At 34.1% G+C, this 27432-nt stretch overlaps 2 protein-coding genes across 3 annotated transcripts; one reads left to right on the top strand and one right to left on the bottom strand.

The window, feature by feature from the left end:
- The first annotated feature begins 363 nt into the window (after window positions 1-363).
- On the top strand, window positions 364-6168 carry LOC103574433 (conserved uncharacterized protein). Of its 2 annotated transcripts, XM_008553886.3 has the most exons (6): window positions 659-720; window positions 848-916; window positions 1006-1278; window positions 1343-2166; window positions 2320-2442; window positions 3058-6168. In XM_008553886.3, exons 3-6 carry the CDS (start codon window positions 1007-1009, stop codon window positions 3192-3194), a joined length of 1356 nt encoding a protein of 451 aa, XP_008552108.1. In that variant the 5' UTR covers window positions 659-720; window positions 848-916; window position 1006; the 3' UTR covers window positions 3195-6168. The 2 variants fall into 2 exon arrangements, with proteins under 2 accessions (XP_008552113.1, XP_008552108.1); XM_008553891.3 differs by lacking the exons at window positions 659-720; window positions 848-916 and adding an exon at window positions 364-492.
- Window positions 2471-27246, bottom strand: LOC103574419 (protein-L-histidine N-pros-methyltransferase). Its single transcript, XM_008553873.3, has 7 exons — window positions 27025-27246; window positions 26708-26961; window positions 19074-19285; window positions 7414-7626; window positions 6972-7356; window positions 6175-6270; window positions 2471-3130 (listed from the first exon to the last, which is right to left on the bottom strand). The coding sequence occupies exons 2-6, from the start codon at window positions 26930-26932 to the stop codon at window positions 6220-6222; spliced, it is 1086 nt and encodes a 361-aa protein (XP_008552095.1). The 5' UTR covers window positions 26933-26961; window positions 27025-27246; the 3' UTR covers window positions 2471-3130; window positions 6175-6219.
- Between the last annotated feature and the right edge of the window lie 186 nt (window positions 27247-27432).

The following is a 27432-nucleotide window of genomic DNA, read 5'->3' as shown; positions in this document are numbered from 1 at the left end:
AGTAATTTTTTAAATTTACAAATAAACTGACTAATGTTTACTAATTATTAACCATTTATTGATTATTTGGTTATGGACAGTCAGTAAATACACTAGAGTATTGACGATAAAAGAAATTCATAAATTTAAACCATAAAACTAATTTTGTTTAAGAAATAGTTTTACCTTCACTGTAATTAATTACTGAATGCTTAAAAATAATTATAATTAATTTTATTAAATTATGAAACCATCGGGTTTTTATTACAATAATAGTTATTGAGTTTGGACACAATTAAGCGGGAATGAATATTTAAAAAGATAAATTTTTCGCGCCAAAGTTTAAATTAAAAAAATAGCGACGCCCGTCGGCGTGTACGGGAACTGAATATTCGCGAATATATTCGCAATTAAATATAAAAGTAAACATATAAATAACAGAATGATAAATATAATGTAAAATATATGTTTACAAATATATACAAATCGATTTAAAAAATTAAAAAAACCGGGGTAAGTACAATAAATATTTATTTGTTTGTCAGCGAGATTAATTGTCGCGACATTTTTGCTCAGGGGCGCGGTGGCTCGCGAAATTATTCTTTCTTTCTTTTTTTATTTCTGTTATTATTATTATTATTTATATTATTCTCTCTCTCAATTCCGTGGTTAGTGAACGCGAATTCGTGCATTACATCCTACCTACATACCAAAAAACAACAATGGCCGTAGAAAGTACGGGTAAAAAATCACACCCATAAATCATTTGGGAAATTATATTTTTGTATATTTTAATTGCAATTAAATCACTACAGCCCGCAGCAATATGATTATTATAAAAAATATTTAAGTGTTTTTTTATTTATAGTTAATTTAAAAATATAACAAGTGATTATTATTTCCGTAAAATGTAACTCGCCTTCAACAAATCAACATGGTGATTTTATTATAAAACTTTTATTTAATTAATTAACCATTCATCCGTTAAATCAATTGCTGATTGTTCGTTAAATTATTTTTTTTCAGCATGGACCTTGCAGAAACAATGAAAAATATAGTCGCTAAAGGAATGCAAACAGAGATGGGTCCGCCAACAGGAACTGGTGGTGCTGGAAGTGGAGGTGCTGGCTCTGGATACCCGCAAAATTCAGCCAGCGGTGCTGGTTACATTACTGAAAAAATGTACATGTTACTGCAATTGTATTTACAAAACAAAGGATGGAATCCGAGTATTGAACTGCTCCAATGTTTTACGGAATTGAAAGAGGCTTCAATGTTACCTAGTGCTGCATATTTACAGTAAGTACTTTTTATAAACTTGTTAATTTTATAATTTATTAATTATTTGTTGATTATTTTAAAGGATGATGGCATCCAGAGTAGCATTAGACGCCCATGGACGTCTAATTTTACGTGAAAATGGTAAAATAATTCTTCCATATGAGCATTTTGCGAACGCGGTTATGCTGAAACACATGAATGGGCCTACGGGATTGCATTTGGGTCTTGAAGGGACTGTCAGAGCTGTCATGGAGTCCTACACGATCGGACGAGAGTGTTTTGGAATGGAGAAAGAGTTTATTATTGAGGTGGTGCAGAATTGTCCGAACCCAGCTTGCCGTTACTACAAGAACCAGCTGGAGCTGACCCAGAAGATGGGTCACATGGCGCCGACTTACATCCAAGACAACGAAGCAACCGCGTCGTTGTTGAGGTCCAGTTTCTCTCACAACTCAGACTTTGGTATGAGCAACTCTCAATCTAACAGCAGCCACATGGCCGCGGTCGCTGCCGCGGCGGGTTCTTCGAGCGAGATGTCGGAAATGCAGCAGAGAAATAACAGTCAGATGAATCATCAGCAGCGACCGCCAAGTCGCCCCTCACTTAATATTCCCCACAGACCTGCTTCTTCTCAGGAGCGCAAGCAGTCCATTGGGAAACATCACTACGAGTCTATAATGGCGAACAACAATGCCGCTGCTGTTGCCGCTGCTGCGATGAATGATCACAAGCTCACTGATTTCTTGAGGTCTAATAACATTGACAGCATCGAAGGATTGAGCAGTTTAGGACTTGGTAATCTTCAAGGACTCAGTAATGCTAATAAAGATTTGCTGGCGTTACATAATGGCGCTTGGGCAAATGATGGTGATAAGAATTCGCGTCCTAACTCTTCTAATCCAGACAGTAAGTATTTTTTTTTATTTATAAAGGATACTAGTAGATAATTTTAAAAGTCATCCTAGGCTAGATGAGCTGATGAGACTTAATCTTTTAATTAAAAGAAAACTTTAGTCTGAATAAACTATTAGTGATCGTTAAAATAATTTATTTTACTAGCTGGTGGTGGAAAAATAGTACGAGCCTTCGCAGAAGTTATGAAAAATATGTCAAGAATGAAAGCTTGCGTACGTCCAGCGATGTGTAAACCTTACGGAAAGCAATCAGAAGCTCTACAAAAAAGTAAATATTCATCTATTTAAATTAATTTATTTAAATAATCAACAGTTAATTAATGTAATATTAATTATCATATATAAATTTTTAAAATATCCATGATTAATTACAACAATATTGATACTAATACTAATACTAATTTAAAATAATAATAATTGATTCGTTGATTTTAAAATATCAGTCTGTTGTTAAAGTAAATGTTAGATTTGATTTTATAAATTATAATGTAAAATACATATGAAGGTAGGGGTTAACAATTAACGGGCCGTTTTAAATTCGTTAAGGTGCGGACGTAACTTTTTTATACTATCGCAGTGTTATAATGATCGGTAATTAAGGGCTCCATGACAACTGATCCCCGACAAGTGATCACACGGCAATCGATCCCACAGACAACTGATCCCTCATACTAGATCCAACTTACAACTGATCTTCTAATTCATCAGTTTCATCAAGATCATCATAACTTTCATTATCATCATCTTCAAAATTTTTATTTTTATAATTTTAAACCGTATGTCGATGGGATCAATTTGTAGGGATCAGTTGACGGTACACCGGAATTAAGACTTAATTAATTAGTAAGGTAATTGTAATTAATTATGATTTTTTTTCCATCAGCGCTTGTCGACACAATTCAGCTAGTGCAGTCACTAAGGAGTTTTCTTCCACCGCCTCATTTTCCGGTCTCCAGCTGGAAAAATGAAGACAAACATAGGTTAGATCATACTTCTGCATATTTATCATCTTCATTGTAAGTTTATTATTTAATGATTATTATTTTTGGGGCGAGTTTATATTATTGAGAGCTAAATAATTTAAGTTTTATTATTTATTAGACTGTGCTGTCTAATAAATAAAAAGGTAAATTATACAATGACACTTTTATTTAATTTTAATTATTTAGATTTCAATTGCGTAGTAAAGTAACGTACAGCGATAATTATTTATAAGTAAATAATAAAATATATGTAATAGAAAAGCTGCGAGAGCATTTGAATAATTATGCGAAGCTCGTAAATTGGATTTAATTATTATTACTTCTATGATTATTAAAGATACTAAAAATAAATAAAGTAAAATCATCACTAGTTTAGTACTCGTTTGTACTGAATGTGTTCTAGTCACACGAAGAGTCATCGAATCAACTTAAAATATTATTATAAAAATGCTCGGTAATTTTTTTATTAACGAAAATGAAATAAAAATATAATAAATTTATAAAAATACGAATAAATTAAAAATAAAATGATTAGTTTGCTCAAAAAAGCGTCGGCGTTTAGGCTTTTTGATGTGACGGTGGCGAAAATAAGTCATGCGTGGACTGTGATAAAGTCGGTAGTCAAAAAATTTTATTATCTAGGTCTGTCTCGAATTTTAATTAATAAAAAATAAAATAAAAGATTTTTAAAACTATTAAAATCAATAAAATATTGATAAATTTAAGTGATCAAGTTTTTAAGTTTTTTTCCTGCCAGTGGTGCTTATTGGTGCGTATTGCTAAGTAATTTATTATTACTATTATATATCTTGCTGCTGGCAATGTACTGATAAAAAATTATTAATTATTATTATTATTGTAATAACTATCAGTATTTGTAATATATATTTTTAGAAAAAAAAAGATAACGTTATTAATGAATTAATAATTAATAAATAATTGGACGAAGTATTCTGGCTTTAATAATAAATGTATAAAAATTTTAATTGACATTTAAAATTAAAGATGTATTATATAATTGCCAAAATTTATGAAGTATTTATAATTTATTTATTTAAATTAAGAAAGAGATTACTAGGATATAAATTTTGTTATTAAAGTAATTGATGTCTATTATTTATAATGATCAAAATAAAATAATTTACGGTTTAATAAAAGTAAGCTCCACAGGCAGGTTTTTTAAAATTAAGGCATCCAGTATCAAAACTAGTTATCTAAATTTTTTTAAATTATAATAAACGGACAATTGAAAGGCTAAATAATTACGTGATTGTAACAGGAGTCTATATGATTTTATTTTAAAAAATAAATAAATGTATGTGTAATTCCTGGCGAATTTTTATATTACTTCTATCAAAACTCTCGGTAAATTTACCATAACGGAAGGTAAGGTAAGATAATACACCGTAATGATACGGCAATTTTACCGCGACATTACTGTCAATATATCATAATTCTGCGGTAAATTTACTGTTAAAAAATTGGGTAAAGCTACTCTATGCATTTATGATTACGTTACCGTAAACATTTTATTTAGCGGTTAATTTTGAAATTTCAAAAATAATTAATAGTAGTAGCGTATTTAAAACTAGACGTTGTAAGGTTATGGTACACTTTGTTCTAGTAGCCCTTATATTACGGTATTAATTACTTTAACTTACCACTATGGATGATCGCACAAATATTTACCGTATATTCATCGTAAATTTACCGTAGTAGCATAGTCAGACGACAGAATTACGGTATATTACTCTGCTACGGTAGCATGCGGCAATTATACCGTAATATTGGCTTCGCCAGGGATTATATACATTTATATGTGACTTTTGTTAAAGAACAATATTTTTTATTAATTATTTGCCAGCAAAGAGATTTTACTTGAATAAATTTTTCTGAGATCAATTTGACTCCGGTTATATTTTCGAGGTTAATTTGACTCCAGTTATTTTCTAAATAATTTTAATTCACATCAGTTACATAACTTTGATACCGCTACTACTGAATATCACTAAGAAAATATGAAATAAATAAATAAATAAATACATATATTACCGCCTATATTAATAAATATATACACTAATAAAAAATAATATATAATTTACAATAATCCATGACTCTGACAATTTATGAAGCTGATTTTGATACTAAAAGCCTAAAATAATAATTATTATTTAATCTAAACTAATAATAATTATAAGGTAAAGGCGAATGCAGCATTTTTTATATGTTTTATTTATATTTATATATTATATATATAAAAGAAAAATAACCTAAAGTTTAAGATTGTTCTTGTTTATTTTTTTGGCTATGAAATGTCTAATGATTTTTTCACACGAGATTGTAAGTTTTAAAAAAAAATTTTATATGTATATATTATTATCATTATAATTATTATTATTATTATTATTATTATTATTATTATTATTATTATTGATATTTTATTATTGATGAATGTTTAATTGATATGTTTTGTGCGGTAGACCCGCTGGAAAATCTTTTGATAAAAAAAAAATATTTGTTGTTTATTACCATTAATAATTAATTAATCAGCTGCAATAATAACAATATAAATTGCAATATCGACAATTACAATATGACTGTATCAATTTACAATGTACAATTACAATTACCTGTTAATAATATTCAATAATATGTACCGCAATGATTTAAAATGATAAATCATGTATCAATTTAATGAAAAGTCTTGCTATCGATAATTTAAAATTAACTAACTGATGATCATTTACAAGAAATTTTTCAATAAACGATAAGTTGCTGATTCCAATTATTTAAATTTAAATAATCGATAGTAAGACTACTTGTCCGTTGTTAACTCAGACTTTATAACAAATAATTAATAATATTATACACCAATAATGCTACTGATGTGTCTGCACCGCTAAAAAAAAAATTGACGTCGCTTGCCAGTATTACTATATCCTGTATTCTTATCCTGCACTTATTAATTCAACGTATTGATTATTAAATAAAAATACATTTTTACAAGTGTGATTTACCTGGTTTTATTTATAATTATTATCAATCCTGATTATTGATATGGTTTATTGTTTTTCTTCATTTATTGACTCTTGTACTCGTTGTTTATTTTCTTCCTAAAAAAAAATATTTTTTTTAAACTCATGGTAATAAAATCCATCTTCTAGTTAATTTCTTATAAATCGAAAGCATGCGTAGAAGGACAAACACGGAAAAATTATTCTCGTTTGAATAATAGTAAAGCCGGACCATGTTGGCTACCTAACGGAAATTGAAATAAATACATTCAATAATTAGTAAATAAATAAATAAATAAAAATTACTATGACCGCATGGAGAAAAATGGGCTTAAGAAATTTACGAATTTTTATTATACTGTCGACCTAACTCGAAACAGATTATTCAGTCGCTAAAAAATTACTATGCTAAGGTAAGAGACCTATTACCCGATTACTTCATGTATTTATATATCTATATTTATTAAAATTCAGTAAATATATGAGTGATTGATAATTTTTTGGCAACTCGATTTCCTGTTTCAAGTTTGGTCGACAGTATAATAAAAACTTGTATATTTTTGTCTCCATTTTTCTTTGTGCATAATGAAATTTCCAATGGTTACAGTAATTTTGTGACTGTGGCCATAGTAATTTTTGCATGTGTTCATTTCAATTTCCGTCAGGTGGCCAACATGGTCTGGCATCACTATGACACTAAAACATTTCAAACAAGAATAATTTCTCCATGTAACTTTTTACTTTTTGCACCTTCAAAAGGCGCAATACGCAATTGTGTAAGTATTAAAATAGTAAATTACCTCAGCTTTAAGTATAAAAATAACGTCTTCCAAAAAACAAAATGCCTGTCTTAGGTCTCCTTCGCAAAGGTAAGGAAGCTTACTCCAAGCTAAACATTTTAGGCCAGCGGGTTCAAAAACGCGGTCAATAAGACCAGCAACTTGACCTTCTAGACCGAATCCTTTTATAGGCAAATATTCCATAGGCTTGTGGTCCCCGCGTTCTCCAGTTTCGACGTACGGGCTGAAAGGCAGAACTAGCGCCACCACGAGGCGTCCACCTGGCGCTAGTGTAGCTCTTAATTGTCTCAATAGAGTGTTAGGCCTGTCGCAACGATCCAGTAGGTTTAGGCAGAGGATTACGTTGAATGGCCCGGTCTTGTCCCAGTCGCTGACATCCAGCACTCTGTTTGGATTTTGAGTTAGTATCTGAGTACGCTTTTGAGTAAAAATAAATGCTTACGTGAATTTGCGCCTAGCTAGGGCCCATCTCATTGGTGCAGAAACGTCAGTCGCGTAGACTTTTTTGAAAAGATGTGCAACGTGGGCAGTAGTAGCACCGTCTCCAGCGCCAAGATCAACAACGCTGTCCCAAGGTCCTCTGAAGTCACTTGTGTCCATCAGTTGCAGAAACTGTTCAGTTGAAAATACATGCATTGAACCGCGCCCCAATAATCTGCAATAAATATATTGAAATTAATATTTTTTCAAAGTTTGTTTGGTTGGTTAGTCGGTTGATTGATTTTTTTTGCTATGCTGGTGAAGCCACTGTCATTTCAATTGGGCCTAGAACCGGAGCGATTGAATTAGTGGAGAAAAGAGGAGTGCAGGTATATGAGGGTGTCCCGATGAAAAAGGCGGGTTTGTTTTTTAAATAAAATATAAAAGCAAAGAAAGAATAAAAGTGTATAAGTAAGAGCGAGCGGCGTTACCAGGTCCGCGGTGATCCATCAATGCCGCGGTATTTTGATCGTGAATTCAGTTAACTTAAAGATATAAATAAGGCCGATGCTTTGGGTAGCCCGAGTCTTCTTTAGGGATAAGAGAAGACTGCTCGACAATCAGGTGGTACTGGAGGTCCACCCCAAAACTGTGGGGCTCAAGTAGTAAGGCCGGTTGTAGTCCTCCAGCACCACCCGGCTGCTCGGGGCCGACGTCGGGCCCATCGCCAGTGCCATCAATTAACGAGCACCCCGGGTCCATTGAATAATAAATAAAAACAACAAAACTGAGACCAAGACGAACCACAGAAATAAGAATAAAAGGAGGAGTGGAAGGATTAAAAGACGAGGACAAGGATTGCCGAAAAGTTTCAAGACCGAGGGGGACAAAATGAGAAAGAGTTTGCCGGACAAGAGAGCAAGCTCTCATTGTTCGGCCTCGCCCTGGACTTTGTTATTTTCCTTTCCATCGACTTGCTCCGTCCTTTAGATCCTTATTTTCATCTTCATCTCCAACTCCATCTCCATCTCCATCTTGCTTCATCCAGATCGTTTTATTATTCTCCCTGTCATCAGATTCATTTTCTTAATATCATTTATTTTATTTAACTTTTGCTCGTTTTCGTTTTCGTTCTCGTTCTCGGTGCCTGTCTTTGTCTTTAATTCGGCTTGTATTGAATCGCGGGGCAAAAACAACTTTTGAATCGATGAACAAGGAGGAGAGACACACGTGCGGGCCACAAATCAGACGTGCGGATCGCTATAGTCCCTAGCGGCGCGAGCGACAATTAATTCACCGCTTTTGCTCTTCGGCTACCATCCTCCTGTTCCTACTCTTCCTCTACACTGCCATTGTGTTGCATCTACGCTCTACGCCTCGCCGTCGCCCTTTATATATAAATATCCATGTGTAGTCCACATCCTTGTTTTATTTTATTTAATTCCACTTTATTGTATTTCATTTTATTCAACTTTATTCAACTATACGTATCTTCGCAGCATCCTTTAATTTGGAGAACCACGGCGGCACGCGGTCTAGAGTCTCAAACCGAGGTGCGCTAAGATCTCAGACCTAAGATAGCTTTTTTATCCTCAGCTCGGTTCTTAATCGGACATTAACATTTTTTATAATGACTCCGAGGGTATTAGTTTTAAAATTAAACAAATATCCTCCAAGCAATAATTTATTTATTAAAAAACATTATAGTAAAGCTCCTTGAACGCGGAACGATAGAAAGAAAAAAGTGTATTGAGATCAAAGGGAGCTAGTAAATTAAATATTCCAAGTTTTTAATGGAATGCCGTAACTAATTTGACGCTCGCGACGGATTAAGCTCTTCCTCATAATATCTGTACATTTTAATGGCGTAAAAGTAAACCAAGTTGGAATAGAAGCAGAAATAGAGGCAGAGGCAGAGACAGAGATCGAGCTGGCATATAAAGCTCTGGGACAGACTTAAATAGACGTAAGACGTTTTCAGGTAACCTAAACACGTATGTCTAGCATGTAGCTGATAAAAAGAGGAGCAAAGTACGAGAGTACTGAGATGGGTCTGTACCACATCAACTCGGGCGGCGCGCTGTCTGCTGATCACGTTTACTTTTTTACCGGAACATGCCATCTAACAATTTTTAATCACGACCTAATCATTGCCATGAGCGTGATTGTGATGACGTGGATGCAAGTACGATGCTTAGATTATTAGCTAAAAACTGTTGGAAGACGACGCGGCTACGCGTAATCGGATATGGCACCTTGGCCTATCACGATACTTATCAAGTTATCGGTATAGTAACATCAGATTGTTTTAAAATCAAGCATGAGGTCTGGGGTCTGAGGTCTGGAGTCGAGATCTGGTGGATTCGCCACCCATATGTTGGATTCTATATAATCTTGGGCGATTCCTACAGCTTTTATACTCTTGGTAGTACGTTATTTTTACTTGGGGCTTTGGTCGTAAAGTTCCCGAGGAGAGGAGTAACGTGGCTTTGCATTGCTTGGGTACATTATGTATACTATAGGAATGGGTATAGCCAGCCAGCCAGAATGGGAAATGGTATGGTGGATAAAGTGTGTTATATAGTGGATAGTGGGTAGTGTTAAAGAGCAGCAAGCATGGAGAACCGTTTACCTAATAATAGCAATAATATGTTAATGGGATGCGTATCGAAGGATCTTAAGAATCCGAACTGGGGTCCTGTGCAGGCTATTGTTTGCAAATATCTCTTTAAAAATGTTTACTTGTGTACAATGTGCATCAACGATAACCAACAACGGACTTGTCTCGGAGGTACTCGTAGACTTGGATGATAATAAATTAACAAAATTATCCATCGATTTTATTTTTTGCTTTTTTACTGATTTTGTGATTATGTTTTTGTTCTTGAATAATAACATGGGTTATTTTTTTAATCAATAGACACCGTACATTAGATTATATCAAAAATTTCTCAGTTGAATTTATAATTAAGAATCATAGCGATATTGGAAATAATTATTTATAAATAGAATGTCTTTTAGTTTTGGTTATAAGGAAAATGTTCCAGCTGATTTAGCACGTGTGCTACCAAGTGCATCGCTTATACTACGATGTGAGTTCTCTTTCTCTCTTACAAGAGTTATACGCAATATTAATATCAGCAAAGAGTGAGTGCGGGCAAGAATAAAAAGAGATGAAGATACGAATTATTGGAGTCCGCAGAACACCTGGGCGCGCAGTTACTCGGGCTTAATGAACCGAGTGACACAGGATCGGATCGAGAGTAGACAACGCCTAAGGAATGCGTCTAGTCACCCTTTCTGTCGTTGCTCTGCCATGACGAGTACCAACATTCGCTTCTGTCATATGACATCTACCATTTTTTCTTTCATCAAATTACTATTCGCAAACAATAACTCATATCGCGCTGAATTAATTAATTCCCAGCGTGGCCGAAACCATTCAAGACAAAATCCTGCTTCAAATGATAAAAATAACCAATCGGATGTTTCATCAAACCAAGATGTATGTTATTGATTAAGAATTCTTTGTTTCTCCCAAAGAAAACTTGTCTTGTTTAATCTTTTTCTTTTCCCAACTCCATTAGAACCTGCAGCAGCAGCAGCAGCAGCAGCAGTAGCAGCGAAGGATATTGAACTAAACGTGAGATTTGCGTGTACCAGTGTGTTAGTTTGTTAAAAGTGACAATGTATGCAGCAGCGGCAGTAGCGAACAACCCTCGCACCCTTCTGCCTCCTACGATCTATATAGCATTAAATTCTAGCCATATATGGCACACATGTGGATGTGCTGGAGATGGAGATAGAGAAGGAGGACTGAGCACCTCCTGTGTCCTCGGCAGGGGTGGGTAGTTTCACTTGGTTTGAGGACATTGAACGACTGGAAATAAATAAAGTAAGAGAGAATATATGGAGAAGTGAAGTTAAGAAGAGGGAAAAGCATCAGAAGAAGAAGAAGAAGAAGGAAAATAAGACAGGGAGAATGTAGTAGGTGGTGGGAAAGTACTTGTATTTAGCATTGCCCCTACCTAGCCTAGCTAAAGCACACAAGGCGTCTTGTTAGCCACTCTATACTGCTTTAGTTGCACTTGCGTCTCTTTTCACTTAATCTCTTCTCTCTTTCTCGAGAGTTTTATCTTCTATTTGGATGCTGTACTGCTAGTAGCTGATGTGATGCTGGATCCTGGTATGGTATGGGTGGTGTGGGCACAGTGTTGTAGCATTAAGAGTAGAGTAAGAGGGTAGAGGCAAACGACAAGTGAGCTGGACGTTAATAGTGGGGATGGAGGTTACTGTAGTGGGTAGCGGGTAGTGGGAGACTTAAGATCTAACAGCTTAACGTCCACGCGGATTCTGCTGGGGATCCTGGGCAGGCGTGTCGAATGGACCACTTGGAAATGTAGTGGGACAAGCCACTCCTCTTTGTTATCGTGGTGGGATAATGCCTCTTCCGACGTAGGGGAATAAAAAACAAGAAATCCTAGGCATCAACGCCGGACAATTATCCGCGCGAGTTTAAAAAATATCGCGAGGCCAGTTTGATATTCGCTGGGAGCGAGTCATTCCTGAGTCTCTACTGAGGAGCTGATCGATGCCAGGAAGCTGGTGCTGCTTCTTCATACAGGTGACGATAGCTTCCGGATTTGCCAAGTTTTGGTGGGTTGAGAAATAATTTTTCGGAATTTGCTTAAGGGACTGCGTGGTCGGCAAGGATAAATTCCTTGGTGGTTGAACAAACAGACTCCGATCCTATCCAGGAGCTCGCGGGGCAACCGAAAGGGGAAAATGGGGAGGAAGACTGGGAGAATGGAAGGGATGGATTTCTTAAACGGGATCGTTATATACGGAGGGAAGTTAAGTCTTTCTTTTATTTTTTCTTCCTCTGTCTCAACTCTGTACGTTCTTTACACTTTCATCCTTATATTCTAAAGACACTCGGCTCTCACCTCAACTCTTATCTCTGTCAAATTTATCCCTCTTTTACTGTACCAAGCATACCCAGGTTTTATTTTGTTCGCCCTTTAAACTTTGCGCTGGAAATAAAGAAATGTGGACGCATTGTAATCATCGTGTAGGTTAGTGGGAGTCTCGGGGTGGAGTTAAATCCACGTGTGTGTGGATGTGTGAGTCTGTGGGTAACTTGGGGAGTTTATACTAGAGGAGGGATGCATGTGGATGATGATAAAATCTCGCACGTTCCTGACGTTTTATCTGTCTTGCATATAATACTAGCTCTTTGTTGGTATTAAAAGACCTAGTACTTTAAGTAAAAATGGGCTGTGCGATGAGTTTTTTCTCGCGAGCCATGATAATGGGATCTTTCAGAGGGGATTACTTTGCTACTCCCTCTTTCCCTTTACCGCAGCCTCTTATTCTACAGCTTTTTACGCCGGAGATGCCTACGAGTCAGAACCCGAGGATCCGACTACTCATCAGCTCTTTCCTATTGGACACTTTTATTCTTCAGAATAAACAATTTTTATCTTAATTACGCGACTTTGTTGCTGAATTTTTTTACTAGAGTACTCGCTGCTGGAAGGAATTTGAAAAATTTAAAGATTAAAAATTTCAGGATACTTTTTGTTACATTAAAAAGAACTAATATGATCAGATTTTATTTAAAATTCCGTTCCCGAGCATTTTACTCTGAGTGTAACAACTCTTCGACATGATATACATCCATCTTTATCTCTTTATATTTACAATACGTGTATATATGTACGCTAATATAAGTAAAGAAGGATATTCTTGGCTTTATGCGAACGTGCCGAGTCATACCTGAGTCTGCCGTACACAAGTCGTACGTTTTCCACTAGACATTTTTTACTCTCATTCTTTTCCTCTATTAATCTTCAAAGAAACAAATACCAAAAATTTTATTACTTGACATACATTTCTTATCATCAAAAATTAAAAAAATTTATTTTTTACTAAATTAATATTATATTTCATATAAAAATAAAATTTAATTGTCCAGAATCCAGATTCCGTTTTTTGTGGAAAATTTTTTGCATTTTGGAGTCGGAAAAATGGAGAACCCAAAAATTCTTTAATAATTTTTTTTTTTTTGAAATCCCCACATTGGTGAATATGAAAAAAAAAATTTTGAGCAGAAGATTCGCAATAAAAGAAGTGATTTTATTTTGTAGCATCTCCATTTTGCTTGACTCTCCCCTATATCAAGATTTATTTCGAATACAAATTTTTTCTACAAAAGTTACATGTTGGGTATCGAATTAAAGCTTACGATTAATGGATCTAAATATATATTTTTAATAATTCAACCGATTGAAAAATCCAAAAAGCTCTTCTCCAATTTCAGGAACTATAAAATTTGTCCAGTTCTTGAATAAAAATTATTTTCCATGTATATTATAGTTCTTTATTTTTAAAAAATGATAAATGTGTCTGTCAATTGAAGATTTAAAAAAATAATATGTAAAAAAATAAATTTCCCGTTTACTATACGGACGATAGGTTGTAGCAACGACTTTTTCAACCTCAGTACTTTTATAATATAATTTAATATTTTTTATCATTATTGTTATTATTATGATTGTAGGTGTTGAGTGTTATATTGTCCATAAAACTTCACACCTCTTTGATACCCATATAATTATCGTATAGTTTCGCTTTCATATAAATAATAAATAATAAAAAAACACATGTTTTACACAGTTACTCTATTATTTACCTTCCCCCTTTTCACACTTGTCTAGTACTTTTTTTTTACCCCTATATTTCTATTTTTACACCCTTATATTATTGACGGCATTGGCATTTTTTTTTTTTACAAGGAAACAATAAAATATGCACTTACTGGGTACAAAAGTCAATGCAATGGAAATCGTCCGTAAAAAAAATGAATTGGCTGTAAAAAAATATTTTTCTGGCAGCAATTTCTGGCTGACGAGTTTTACAAAAATCTATATCTGAGCATGTGCGATGGATATTGATAATTATTAATTAAAAACTGCGCAAGCTCAGTGGAATAAGAGAAACGGGGTTTAATAAAGGGCGTCGCCCCAAATTCATAATTACTGATGCCATGGCAAGGACGACTCAGAGCGGAGAATTCTTACTGGGGGTTTTAAAAACGTAATAACAGTAGGGAATGGTAATGGAAAGTCGGTGTTGTGCGCTGTGTTCTATCTGGTAGGACAACACAGTCACTTTAATTTGAAACCCCCTCACAGACATACTTCCATACATGCACAGATACATAAGTATGTCTGTATAACGAACGTAAATGTTTGAAATTGCGCTTGCGCTGGTTCTGTTTAATTACAGAGAGGGTTGCCAATCGTGGAAACACCCTATGGTATATCCTAGGGGTCTTGGCGCGGCTTTGGTTATTGCGCAAACGCGCTAATGATAATTACTGACCAACTAGTCTTGCACACCCTCCTTAGAACCAATAGGGAGCTCGGATTTTCTCTTGTCATCGGTAGTAGAGGAAAAACCGGGTCGAGGGACGACAGAGACAGGGACAGGGTGCTCTTTATAAGAGGTGATGACGATAAAAAATAAAAAGATAAATAAAATAAAGAAGAGATTGAGAGAAGCAGTGGCTGCGGTGACGAAGAAAGAATTGAGGAAAAAGGAAAATTTTTCCGAGGGAATGAGAAGCGAGAACCTTCTCGCGATAACGTGTACATGTACGTTGTATCTGTATCCTCATGTGTGTATTGGAAGCCATGTGCACACATATGTGTATATGTACATGAGAGTAAGATCCCCTGGAGTTGTAGAAAGGATGGCCACTGCTGCCTTTGCCACATAAGACGAAGAATCTATATATATTAGCTCTCGCTTGGTTGCTTTTGCTTGCTTCTTTTCTTGTCTCTTATTCTACATATATATATATATGCGCGTGAATATATAACAGGGGGTGGAAAAAAGATCCGGGCGTTGTCGCACACACTATCATCAAGCGTGTGAGAATAATGGCCGTCCGATATCGAGCCTTTGCCTTTGCCATGGAGGAGATATATAAATATATATACATATGAATGTATGTTTAAGAGAAGCTATACGACTTTATTGTTGCCTGTGGCAGTAAATCTATTTTAGATTTAACTTTTTTTTAAATATATTAAATATTTCATTTTTTTTTCTAAGCGGATTTTTAAAAAACATTTTTTGTGAATCAGAAATTTTGGAAAAGAAAATTTACAGCTGAGGATTTGGAAATTGAGAAATTGATTTTTTATCTTGTCCCTTATACAATTTCATATATATCTGGTATGATTAATGATAATTTAAATTTTCATTTATTTCGCGCCATACTTTTTTAAAAAATCACAAAAATTTATTAACTTTTAATGTGGTACTAAAGTCAATTATTAAAATTTGGTGACAATAAAATTTAGTTTATTATATCTTTCATATAATATACATAGAGTACTTTTTTTTAGTGGAAATTAATGTAAGGGATTTGGTTAAATATTATTTTTATGTGAGAATAAAATATTTTTATAGTTAGTTGGAAAACAATTACTAGTAAAATTGTCAGATTTATTGCAGAGCATTAAAGGGATAGATAATTTTTTTTATTACTTTTTTCTTTTCCACATGTATATATTTGTTTACTTCTCGCGCTCATCGACATTAAACCAATAATGTTTCCGTTCTGAGGAAGCTCTTAATGTCACCTTACATTATTTTTTACTACCAATGGCATAATAATGTTCTTGGGAATACTTATTTGCATGTGTGGATGTGAGGACAAACACATGTGAGTAGTGTATTAGTGAAAACGTACTTAGGTGCCGAGACATTGCAAGAGAATAACCAATTTCAAAGTTTGCAATTATGGAAGAACATAAGTATACTGATATATTTACATTTCATATATATATATATGTATATGAAATAGGAATGTAATGAACGTATGACTGTTGACGACCTGGTTTGTGACCTAAGTTTCTTTCCCATGAGAAAATTATAGCAAGACGAGTTATCTCATTAAAACCGTATCTATTTACAGAAGCTCTGCGACATATTCCTTGATTATATATACATTTCATAATTTTTTTTGGAGATACTTTGACATTTTTTTATGTTTAATGAGAGTCAAAAAAAAATTCATATACATTTTTTCTTGATGTATTTTATTTTTCTTTCAATTAAAATCTAGTAAAATTTTCTTAAATTCTACTTTAATTTTTTTTAAAAGCTAATAAGTAATGAAAATTAAAAATTGTTATGCAATAAATTTTTTCCAAAAGACTTTTGATAAATAAAAAATATTTTCAAGTGCGCGATGGAAATTCTGATAAAATTTTTAATTTTTTATGAGAGAAGATAATTAGTGGGGCGAATAATTTTTTTAGATAATGTATATGTTGGTAAAGATGAATGGATTAAAATGAGGTATCATCAGTATAAATCTGACGGTGACATTAAAATTGAATTTAAAGATCAAAAGATTCCGTAGTTGAAGAAATAAACCTCGGGGGTCCAAATACTTTACCTTAACCCTTATTCTCTACTCAGTTATCCTCGAGTCTCATCACATTATATAAAAGATGGAATAAAGAGACGAGACGAGAGAATAAGAGAAGACATCAGGGAGGTAACAGGTGGCGCGCGGAACTAAACACTTCTTTTTCCCCCTTCTCCTTCAATCACTCTACTTATTTTTTAACATTTTTTACGGTCTTATACTCCAGAATAAACGCGTACACTGGGACTGCCAAGTCGAGACTCATCTTAGGACTCAGTCCTCAAAGCTACCGAGCAAAAACTTGCTACCGGGCACTTACTGCAAGATTTCACTGCCTGTTTCATCAGACACTAAAACTCTTCGACTTGGGTTCTTTGTTCCTCGACAAAAATACTATTTTCGTTTCATAGTTTCCCTCGTAAACTCCACCGGGAAAATTGTCCTTAATACGCGGGAATAATTTTAAATATTCAAAAAAATTAGTGCACGTAATTATTATTATTTTTTTTTTTTTTACATTAAAGATTTTATTAATTCAGTTTTTGTATTTCATTCTATTCAAACTAAATGGAATGGAGAATAAATGGGAACGAGCGAGCGAAATCAATTTTAATTGACTGAAAAAGTCGTGAGTGAGTGAATGAGGGAACGCGGCCCTCGAACGTCACCTGCTCGTCAATCCGTCGAAATTGCGCGTGAAGTTGCGATGATGAGACAAAAAAATGGCAATGATAAAATAAAAATAAAATAATCAGTAGCGCAGAAGAGAAAAAATAAAAAACATCAAGACAATGATGGGGAACAAAAGAGAAATGAGATTAAGGGATGAGCTGGACATAAAATAACTGGATGAAAACTACCAGAGGGGCATGTACCAACCAAGAAGCCAACAACGGATACACGGTGTGATCATCATTCTCATATACAACACCCTCAGTCCCGAGCCCTCCTCTCTTCTCATACTCTCGCGGCACTTTTGATGAAGGACATCGTGCCGCTAATTATGATTAATTTGCGGGACCAACACTCGGCCTCCTGTACGAGCCACTGAAAGATCACTGATCTCGGTCTACTGCTCCACGGAATGTAATTAATATTCTCAGCAGGACACTGCGTATTCGCTTCTTCAACATCATCAGCCCGCATTTATTTTAATCATCACAACACACCGTAACTCTACTTTTTATTCATAATTATAATTACAATTATAATTAAAATTTAAATTACATTTAATTTTCCCGGAAATTTTTCTCAGCATCAATCTATTCTGTACTTCTATAATTTTTTTCCGCTTTGACTTGAGGCATTTTAACCAGTAGCAAAAAACACCAGCTAGAATTTTCGACTTAATCATTCTGAATTTTAATAAACGGTTCTTACTGCACCATCCGGGGTGCACAGATTTATTCTTTATTTTTCACATAAAGGTGGAGCGAAGGAAGCTGGCCATCAATAACCCGGGCCCGCGGTAGTCCAGCAGGTCCTCAAGCTGAAAGTGGAGGTATTCTAGGTTGATTGCCGTGCACTAGAAGCATAACCTGCAGTGTGGCTACGCCAGCAGCTTGTCGAGGAGACGAGAAGGCGGAGATCGTATCTCCGCGGTTATTAATTAACCGTTCAGATGGTAAAACCTCTTTTCATCACCTACCAAACAGTTTAGCTTTTAGCTGCTAGACTCATCCCTGCAGATGGTATTTAACCTCACTTACTTTTCTGGTTTATTCGCGATACCTCATTTTCCCATGTAAAAAAAATTTTATTCATAATTAATTTAGATTGAAATTTCATCATGATACAAATATGACCATCAGGAATTTGCATCAGCAACTTTGATCACGACAAAATTATCAGTCAAATTTACCCAAGTGATCCCAAGTTTATTTCAAACACGTGACAAATTATTTTCCCAATCGATATTGATTTACTGAACAGCAAGAATTTAGCCAATTTTTTAAAAATGTCAAACATAAACTCAATTAATTTCAAAATCAAAACTGATTCATTTGATAGAAGAAATTTTCTGGTAATTTCTGAATTAAGAAATTTGACAAAAGGTTTTATGCAGTAGAAATTCAATCAAGTTTCCATCAGTCATTAAGTTCAATTCAAATACGCAACAAATTAATGAATCGATACGGATTTACTAGACGAATAGTTGTTAGAGCTGCCGTTACTTTTCCCGCAATTGATTAAAAAATTTTTAGCTAGTGTATAGGTGACAAATTTTGACTTACCCATTTATTGAAGTCCTAGATATGAACCAAGACAAGGCAGATGTTGCTAGTGAGTGCCAAACTTGTAGGAAAAGTGAGTCGGATTTATCAGCAGATCGGGCCAAAAAATCTTGGGCGCTTTTATCCGGTTCATCTTTACGTTCTCCAACTCCTAATGGTATCCAAAGTTTCAAAATATCTTCTCGTATTTTTGATTTGTCAACTCTGTACCACTGTAACATAAAAAACAGTAAGTAAAAATTAGTGCCTTAAATAATGGAGTTATTTATACAGGAATAATTTTATAAAAATAATAATTATTGTATTTTATTTTTATCATGGCCAGGACAAAATAATAAACGTAGTTGGAAAGATAATTACGGATACTTTAACGTCTCAACGGGGGACACTAGTCGCTTTTTCATTCTCATTCACGCGCATTTCTCAGTACTTTTTGCTCCCTGGTAATTCGTCAGCCTCCAAGTTAAGCCTCCACGGTTAAGTTTTATAGCAAAAACTACAACAAAAATTATAATTAAATAAAAAATTATTATTAACTACAAATGACATTTTTAAGAACGCTTACAAATGCCTAGTACGTAATTAACCCATAATTACTTACAGACAATTCAATTGACTGACGCTAATTCAACTTTTTTCAATTAAAATGAAGACTTTTAAATAAAATTTTAAATAAAGGGGAGAGTTCCCAGTAGTCTCACAGTCGGACTGGATATATATAGATGTATATATAAATGAAATCAAGTTAGATCAATATATATCCAGTTGGACGTTGACGTTAATTGATTTCTCTAATTAAAGCAGCGACATTTGAGAGATATCAAATCGATATCCATCAAGCAATTGCATGGGTGAAATCCATTAGGTTTCTTGAGTCTAGACAGCCCTACAACTACAGCTCTGCCAGCGGTACTCTCCTACTGTCGTCATTAATTAAATTGTTTGATAATAAAATAGCATAAATATCAACGATTTAATTTGTACACTCGAGACATATTTCTAACCGCATGTATCAATATTATACATTTATGATTGATTTAATGGAGGTTGAGATATGGGTAATGTGAGTGAAGGTCGAATGCTGGCTTAAACAGATACAAAAACGACAATAATAAAATTAATAACATACAATACGTACAATATTAACGACATGTCTCGCATATCACGGTCTTGACTTTGCGATTGACAGTCCAGTCTGTACTGACTCGCTCCCGACTTTGCTCACTGTTATTATTATTCCACTACTTTCTTGTGTTAAATGCTAATTTATTAGTAAACTAGCCCTATTTTTTACGACTATGATTTATCGGTAACGTTTTTCTTGCGCAATTATTAACGGTCAATAATGTCTAATACTTATGACTGATAATTTGATAGTTAAGACTTGCCAATTCGAAAAAAAAAAAAAAAAATAATTGTTGATTAACTAAACTTATAAAAAATAAAAAAACCGACGGTAAATTTTTTGTGTAATTTTTCATGCAAGCGTATTTTGATTTAATAAATTTTTTAAACCAGAATTACAAATGGCTACTGGAGTAGCGTGCGGTCGCGCGTTGCCGGACAGCATTCCTCTTGGTGTCATTAGTGGTGACTTCTGTGGCGCTCAAAAGTATCCTCTCCGTTGTCCACCTTTTCTCTCCCGTGTTCTTCATACATTCTATATCTGGTGTATCATGTTGACAAAGACCAGCAGCAGTTTTTAAAGACGTATATAGTATTTAGCTCTGCCATACCCATTATAAATAAAAACCGCCAAGTTCAAGTGAAACCAATAATTACCAATAATTTTGAAATATTTTCATATTCATTCACCATTCGAATTCGTCCTCGAGTTCTTTAACCAAAATAGTCAGAAAAGGGAGAATAAAAATTAGCAGTCCAGGGTAACTTTTAATTAGAGTAATAAAAAAAAAAAAAATAATAAAATAACACTGCAGAGTGTACGGAAATATTTTTATAAATGTCCTGCTGGTGTGCATACGTTCTTAGAATTCCAGAAGCGTGTTGGATCGCAAGACAAACGCATTCTCTTCCTGTGCTATTAAGTCTGTTATTGCTCAGATGTCCTGCTCTTCTTTTCTTCTTTCTCTTTAACTTCTTCTTATTCTTCTTATTCTTCTACTTCTTCATCTTTCTTTTCCATCTGACGCCATGTGTGAAACGCGAATGCGTGACTGCGGCGCGTCATCACGAATGTAATAATAAATACATATGTATGTACAAGTATATAAAAGTTTACCGTTTCTGTCTGTTATCACACTCGTCAACATTTGGTCGCAAGTTTTGTAGACTTAACTCCTTGCGATCTGCGTAAATGCTAAAATGACGCTCATGATTTTATGATTCTTGGCACATATCCGACAAATAACTACCGAACTATAACCCTGTCATATATATATGTCAATATATCGTGACGAGTTATTCGTGCGTGTTGATATCTTTTTCTCGCTTAAACCTACAGCCGATCTTATCAACCAAGATCGAGTTATGATTACAAATGTTTTTTTTTTCCTACAAACAATTATTTTTTTTCCGCGCGATATTTCATATTTGTCACGCATGTTATGACTTTATTATTTTTAGATAACGTTGATAATTATTTAGCAAAAGTAAGTATTTTTGTAATTCACTTTACTTAAAAAAAATAATTCCATTGATTGAATTAAAGAAAAATTTTAAAATCCATAAATTGCAAGTTGATAAAAAAAAATTTAAATAAAAAAACTTGAGCACGTTGACGGTAAAAGAAATTAGCATTTAAAGCGCTTAGAAAAATTTCCGTAAAATTTTCAGTATATTTAAGGGGAGCAAAAAATAATATATATCTATGCAATCAAGCATCAGATATTCGCCCAAGGGATCATCTTGGCTGGATGTCGAGGATTGAGAGCGAGAAGGCGATGGTGGCTGAATATATTTAGGGGGTGTGAGGTTGATTGGAAAAGCGACCGGTTTAACTAACCGTGAGCGCTTTTAACCCAAAGCGATCGACTAACGAACGCGTTCGTTCGCGTTGAGAATATCGGTCTTGATGCATCGCTGTCGGATGCGCCAAATACCTTTCTCACTTCCATACCCATCATAGCTCACCATACATCTTTACCATCGTTTCTTCACTTATCCTCCCCCCCCCCCCCCCCCCTCATCGCCGATCTCAGCCTCCATCACGTTCTTCACTTACTCAAGTCCACCCGGCGCATTTATTCCACCTTCTCGATAGATCCGTAGCGGTATTTTGCCAAAGTGTTTGCCACCCACCACCCGCTACTTTGGATCGTTATCAACCTCGACTCATCTATACACTGGCCCGAATCTAATGCTTTACTTGCTCTATGCCAGAGATGGAAAATCAATCATCCGTTAAACTCTTCGTTAAGATCTCTTCACCTCTCTTCAACATCCTAAAGAAAATTTATATATAAGTATAACATCCATACATACATACATAAAAAAAATATCTATATATTTTCCAAACGGAGCATGAGCACTGTCGGTTTTTAAATCTCCAACTATAATGAAATTTAAAAATAGCAAATCGACGATAAAAGGCCTTTAAGGAAACTAAGTCGAAACAATTGGGGGTAATGAGCGTAAAATAAAATATTTAATTGCGGCAATAAATTTATTGTTTTTTAACAACGCTTATTTATTTAATGTATACAAGTTTCCAAATAATAACACGGGTATACGAGCCAGTAATTTTCAAATAAAGGCACGAAAAAAGGTACTATGAACTAAAGTGTGATTATGATTGTAATGACATGGATAATTATACGTTACTTTGTTTCTAAAAAAAATATTGTTTGACGATCGTGGTCGCTCGACTACACATATAATGTGAAACAATTTTCTCTCCGGACGCTTTCCAACGGCTATCGCGTGATGGGAAACAATATAATGATAATGGTAAGACTATTGTTATTAATCGCAGGCGCGCAGAGACCTGTCGGTTTGTTGTACACATACATACATACATACATGTATATATATATATATATATATATATATATATATATATATATATATACATACATAACATAGAACCCTGCCGAGGGTTTGGTAAATTATACCGTTATATTCGGGAATATAATGTTGCCCACAGATTGGCATAATGACTCAGGTGAATGACATGCCATCAATGCCGCGCTTTGTCCTCCACTTTTTAAGACACTTTGGCTTCGGCTCGGTGTATGTATACGTATTTTAATATAAATAAATGAGCAAGAGTGTGTTGGTGGTGTTATAGCTGTGTGGGGCAACAATTATACCGGGCAGAACCGCTAAAACCACCATTTGCATTTTTATCATTATAAGTAATCTCTCTATAGGACTTAATACACGAAAAGTCTGCGTTTAGTTATATATTCCGGGTAATAGAGGTAAGTGGGCAGCTTTTGAGAGCAGGCTCGCGTGATGTCTCTGCTGATGGCCTTTCAAAGTAGCGAGTGAAGAAAAACCATTGAGTGAAAAACCGCACGACGAAATTTAAACTTTTTATTTAAAACCGAAACAAAAAATATGAAATTTATGAATAGTCTTATTGTTTTTGAACGCATTCTTTTCGTTCTGGTTCTGCATAAACAAGAGGAACGGTCCATTCTCGAGAGTCCCATCCATCAGTCACTCAATATTTCAAAATACTTTTATTTCCTACGGTTTCGTATTCCTCTGCTGTATTTTTATTTTTTATCTCCGTAAGACCTTTTTCTTTTTATTCAGAATCTACGAATATTTTATTCTGATCCGTGTACCCGCGGATGCTGATCCCTGCCCATTTTTGGAGACCATTCGTCAATTTTGATAAAACAGAACAATTATTTAGGAAAATTTAACCGTTTGTTTTTTTACTCCCGCGTATTATAAACAAGAGAATTTAAAATTATTTTAAAATGATTTGGCTTAATAACATGGTCTTAGAATTTTTTGTTATTTTAAAAATTATAAATGTTACAAGCGAGTGCATAAAAAATAATAAGTGCATAAAATACAGCAAAATGTTAGGTTTTTTGTGTGGCGAATCTCCTCCTTACCTCCAACAACGGAGAACGCAGCCGAACAAGTATTGACGGTCAGTAATTATAAATAACTGAAAGAATAAACGTTCACGTGAGAAAATAGCATCCCGGGTTCGGAGGTCTTGGCTTAAAGTTAACGAACGAGAGAGCAAGAGACAGGGATAAGATAACCGATAATAAAGAACCAGACGGAGAAGCTCAATAACCAGAGGAACGCAGGCCACCGCGCGCGGGCGATGTTTTCAGGAATATCGAGGACGTAATTATCCGTAATTACCGAGCACACAGACTTGAATCTTGAGCAGAACTGAGAGTTAAGCCTGCAGTGTCGGTGGGGGGTATTGCCTGCAGTGGTTGGCCTTGCGTGGTAATTGTACTAATTATTATTGGCCCTCTCTCTCCCTCTCCGCCCTACCCCACACCCCAACTTGTTCATTTCTCTCTCATATGTATCGCCCATAGGCACAATGGGTCTCAACTCGATGGAATTCCTTATATATACATATATATACTCTCGTGCCCGATTTTAGTGCTCGCTCGACGCCACTCAAACTAAAATATTATTCTACTTGCTACTTAAAACTACACGCAATAAGTGCACGTGCTAATTGCCAGCCATTAGTCTGTTTTAAATTGTTATTTTTTAAAACTTATCTGATCGCCAATAATTTTTTACTTTATTTAATAAACTTTAAGTAAGCTAGTAATCTCCGTTCGCTTCACAGACGGTTATAAAACAGAAAAATAATTAAGATTTAATAGGAAAAAAAATACCGACAGCCACAATCTTCAAACGAGTAACTAGTAATTACTTTTGTAATAAGTTCTAATGATTTTACTCGAAAATTTTTATTGTTAAATAACTTTTAGTGACTGGTAAATAATTCTGACGTTTAAAAATTTAAATATTTAACTAACGTTTGTATTCGCTTCTTTAAAAACTAATTATTATGTTTTGGTTTAGTTGAATAAATAATTATGTTTTAAAATCAAATTTTTTGTTTTAACCGCGAAACAATAGTATAAATAATTGATTATAAAAATCTGACTATAATTTCAGCTGCAGAAAAAAAAGAATTTCTTGGCGTATAAAATTTTGATTCGCTTCAAGAAATCCTTTTTTTTGTGTGTATCTGGCGCAAGTTGAAAATAATTTACTGGTTTTAAAATTATTGATTAGAAAAAAAAAAAAAGTTTTGTTATAAAAATATATAAATACTTATTTGTACATACAATATATTATTATTTAATATTAATTATTAGAGATTAAAAATAAATGAATACGTCCCTGTAACATAATACAACCGTGACCTCAATAACAATAATAGTAATAATAATTATTATACAAGACGCGCAAAATGAAGCATATTATAACTCATGGAGTCAATTCACAATTGATTGTTCCAATTAATAATATCATCATCACAGACGCTTAGCTATACAAAGCGAGCGAGTAACTATAATCACCAAGTCATTTGACGATCATGCTCCAAGTAATTGATATATCTATACATCTATATAGTAATATCATCACAATGGAACATTGCCAATCTCGGTTCTTCATTTTATTTCTTTTTTTTTTCTACTATCTCGGCTCTGTTCATTATCCCCCACCATAATCTGACCAGGCCCTCTCATTTCAAAGTATTTTAATTTTATATACATACATATATCTATATATATGTCTGTGTACAAATATATTGCCGCTTACAATTAAATACCGCGCCAATTAAATTCGCGCCAATAGTCATGGCGCCAACTTGAGCACGGCCTCATTTGACTCAATATCTGTACTTAACAAATAACAAATTACACTCAATACTTTTAATAAATCAGTGTATTTTATTAACATACTAAATTTTGGGAGAAACGTCACTTATTCTTTCTCAATCAAAAAAATTAATAAAACTTTTTTGCACTCGTAAAGTAAATTACTTTTTTTTAAGCCGAATTTTTTTACCGCCATCGTGTCGGTGATTAATTTAATTCTAAGTACGATTTTGAAATTCGCTAATGACGGCTTTTTTTTCTAGCATTAATTAAGGTTTAAATAAATTTAAATGATCAGGATCGACTACAAAATTTACTCACGAAAAACTTAATGACTCTGAAGTTAACCGACGTTTATTAATTTTTGGATTTTTTTAAAAACTATAATTAAAAAAAAAATAGCACTTATAGATTTTTTAATTTTCTACATGTGCATTTTTGATATTTTTTTTTTTAATCGATTTTTTTGAAAAAAAAAAAAAAAAATTCAAAAATTTTTAATTGCTAGTAACTTCAGGATGACGAAACCGAATCTTCAACACTGACTTTTATGACAGTAGGCTTTCAAAAAATGTTGAACAAGCTTCTGAATACAAATTTGAATTTAAAAATCCTTATAATTAAATAATAATTGTAAAAATAAAATAAAATTCACTCCTAATTTTTAAAAAACAATTATTTTTAAATATTTCTGTCGGTAAGTTTACTTTCTTGATATTCCTGCGCACATTTATTGCGCATATTATTTTTCTTTTTTAAAAAAATAATAATAACAGTACTGGTGATAATAATAATGATATTGATGATGTTGACGTTAATAATGAATAAAATATAAAATATACATACCCGAGTTTTGTCATATGCGCGCAGTCGCTCATCGGCTTTTTGTTTTTCCCATAAAATGCGAGCAAGGTTTCCATGAGGTTGATAATTTTTAATAACACATCCAGTGGCACCAACACCACCTGGTACTGTCGAGAAACAGCCGTCGTCAATATTGTTGCGACTTTGACAACTGCATCTAGGCCTGACTGTTGACACGGAAGACGACGGGGCTGGACACGAGGTCATTATTATTTTTTCGACTGACTGACTACTGACTAATAAATTTTTAAATAATTATTTTACATTCACGAGTGTAAATACAAACACTCAATACGTACATGTTATACTAGACACTAGATTACATTAGACTGGAAACTTGTTTAATGCCACGTCTACATCGCACGTATTTACGTCACTACGTCAGAGTAGAGTACCGATAATTACTTCAAGTTACCACGGTCGTCTTCCGTATTGGGATTTTATAATTATTCACTTATTTTTTTTTATATGATGTTACGAAATATGTAAACACTTCCAGCACGTGGCCATGTTGCCTCAGTGGCGCGCTCACGCGGACTGGAGCCGAAGTATTTAAATTCAGGCAATCGATAATGTAGACAACTCTGAGCAGTTTGAATTTTTTTCAAGTACGCGGGCTTTTACTCCAGCGCCACCACAGCGTCATTGGCGTCCCAGTTGCAGTAGGAACACATCCAGCTCACTCCCAATAATTAACGCGTTAATTA

Source organism: Microplitis demolitor, chromosome 7 (assembly GCF_026212275.2).
Source record: "Microplitis demolitor isolate Queensland-Clemson2020A chromosome 7, iyMicDemo2.1a, whole genome shotgun sequence".
NCBI classification, from domain to species: Eukaryota; Metazoa; Arthropoda; class Insecta; order Hymenoptera; family Braconidae; genus Microplitis; species Microplitis demolitor.
The sequence above is the reverse complement of the archived record's forward strand: the minus strand, read 5'-3'. Positions and strand labels throughout refer to the sequence as shown.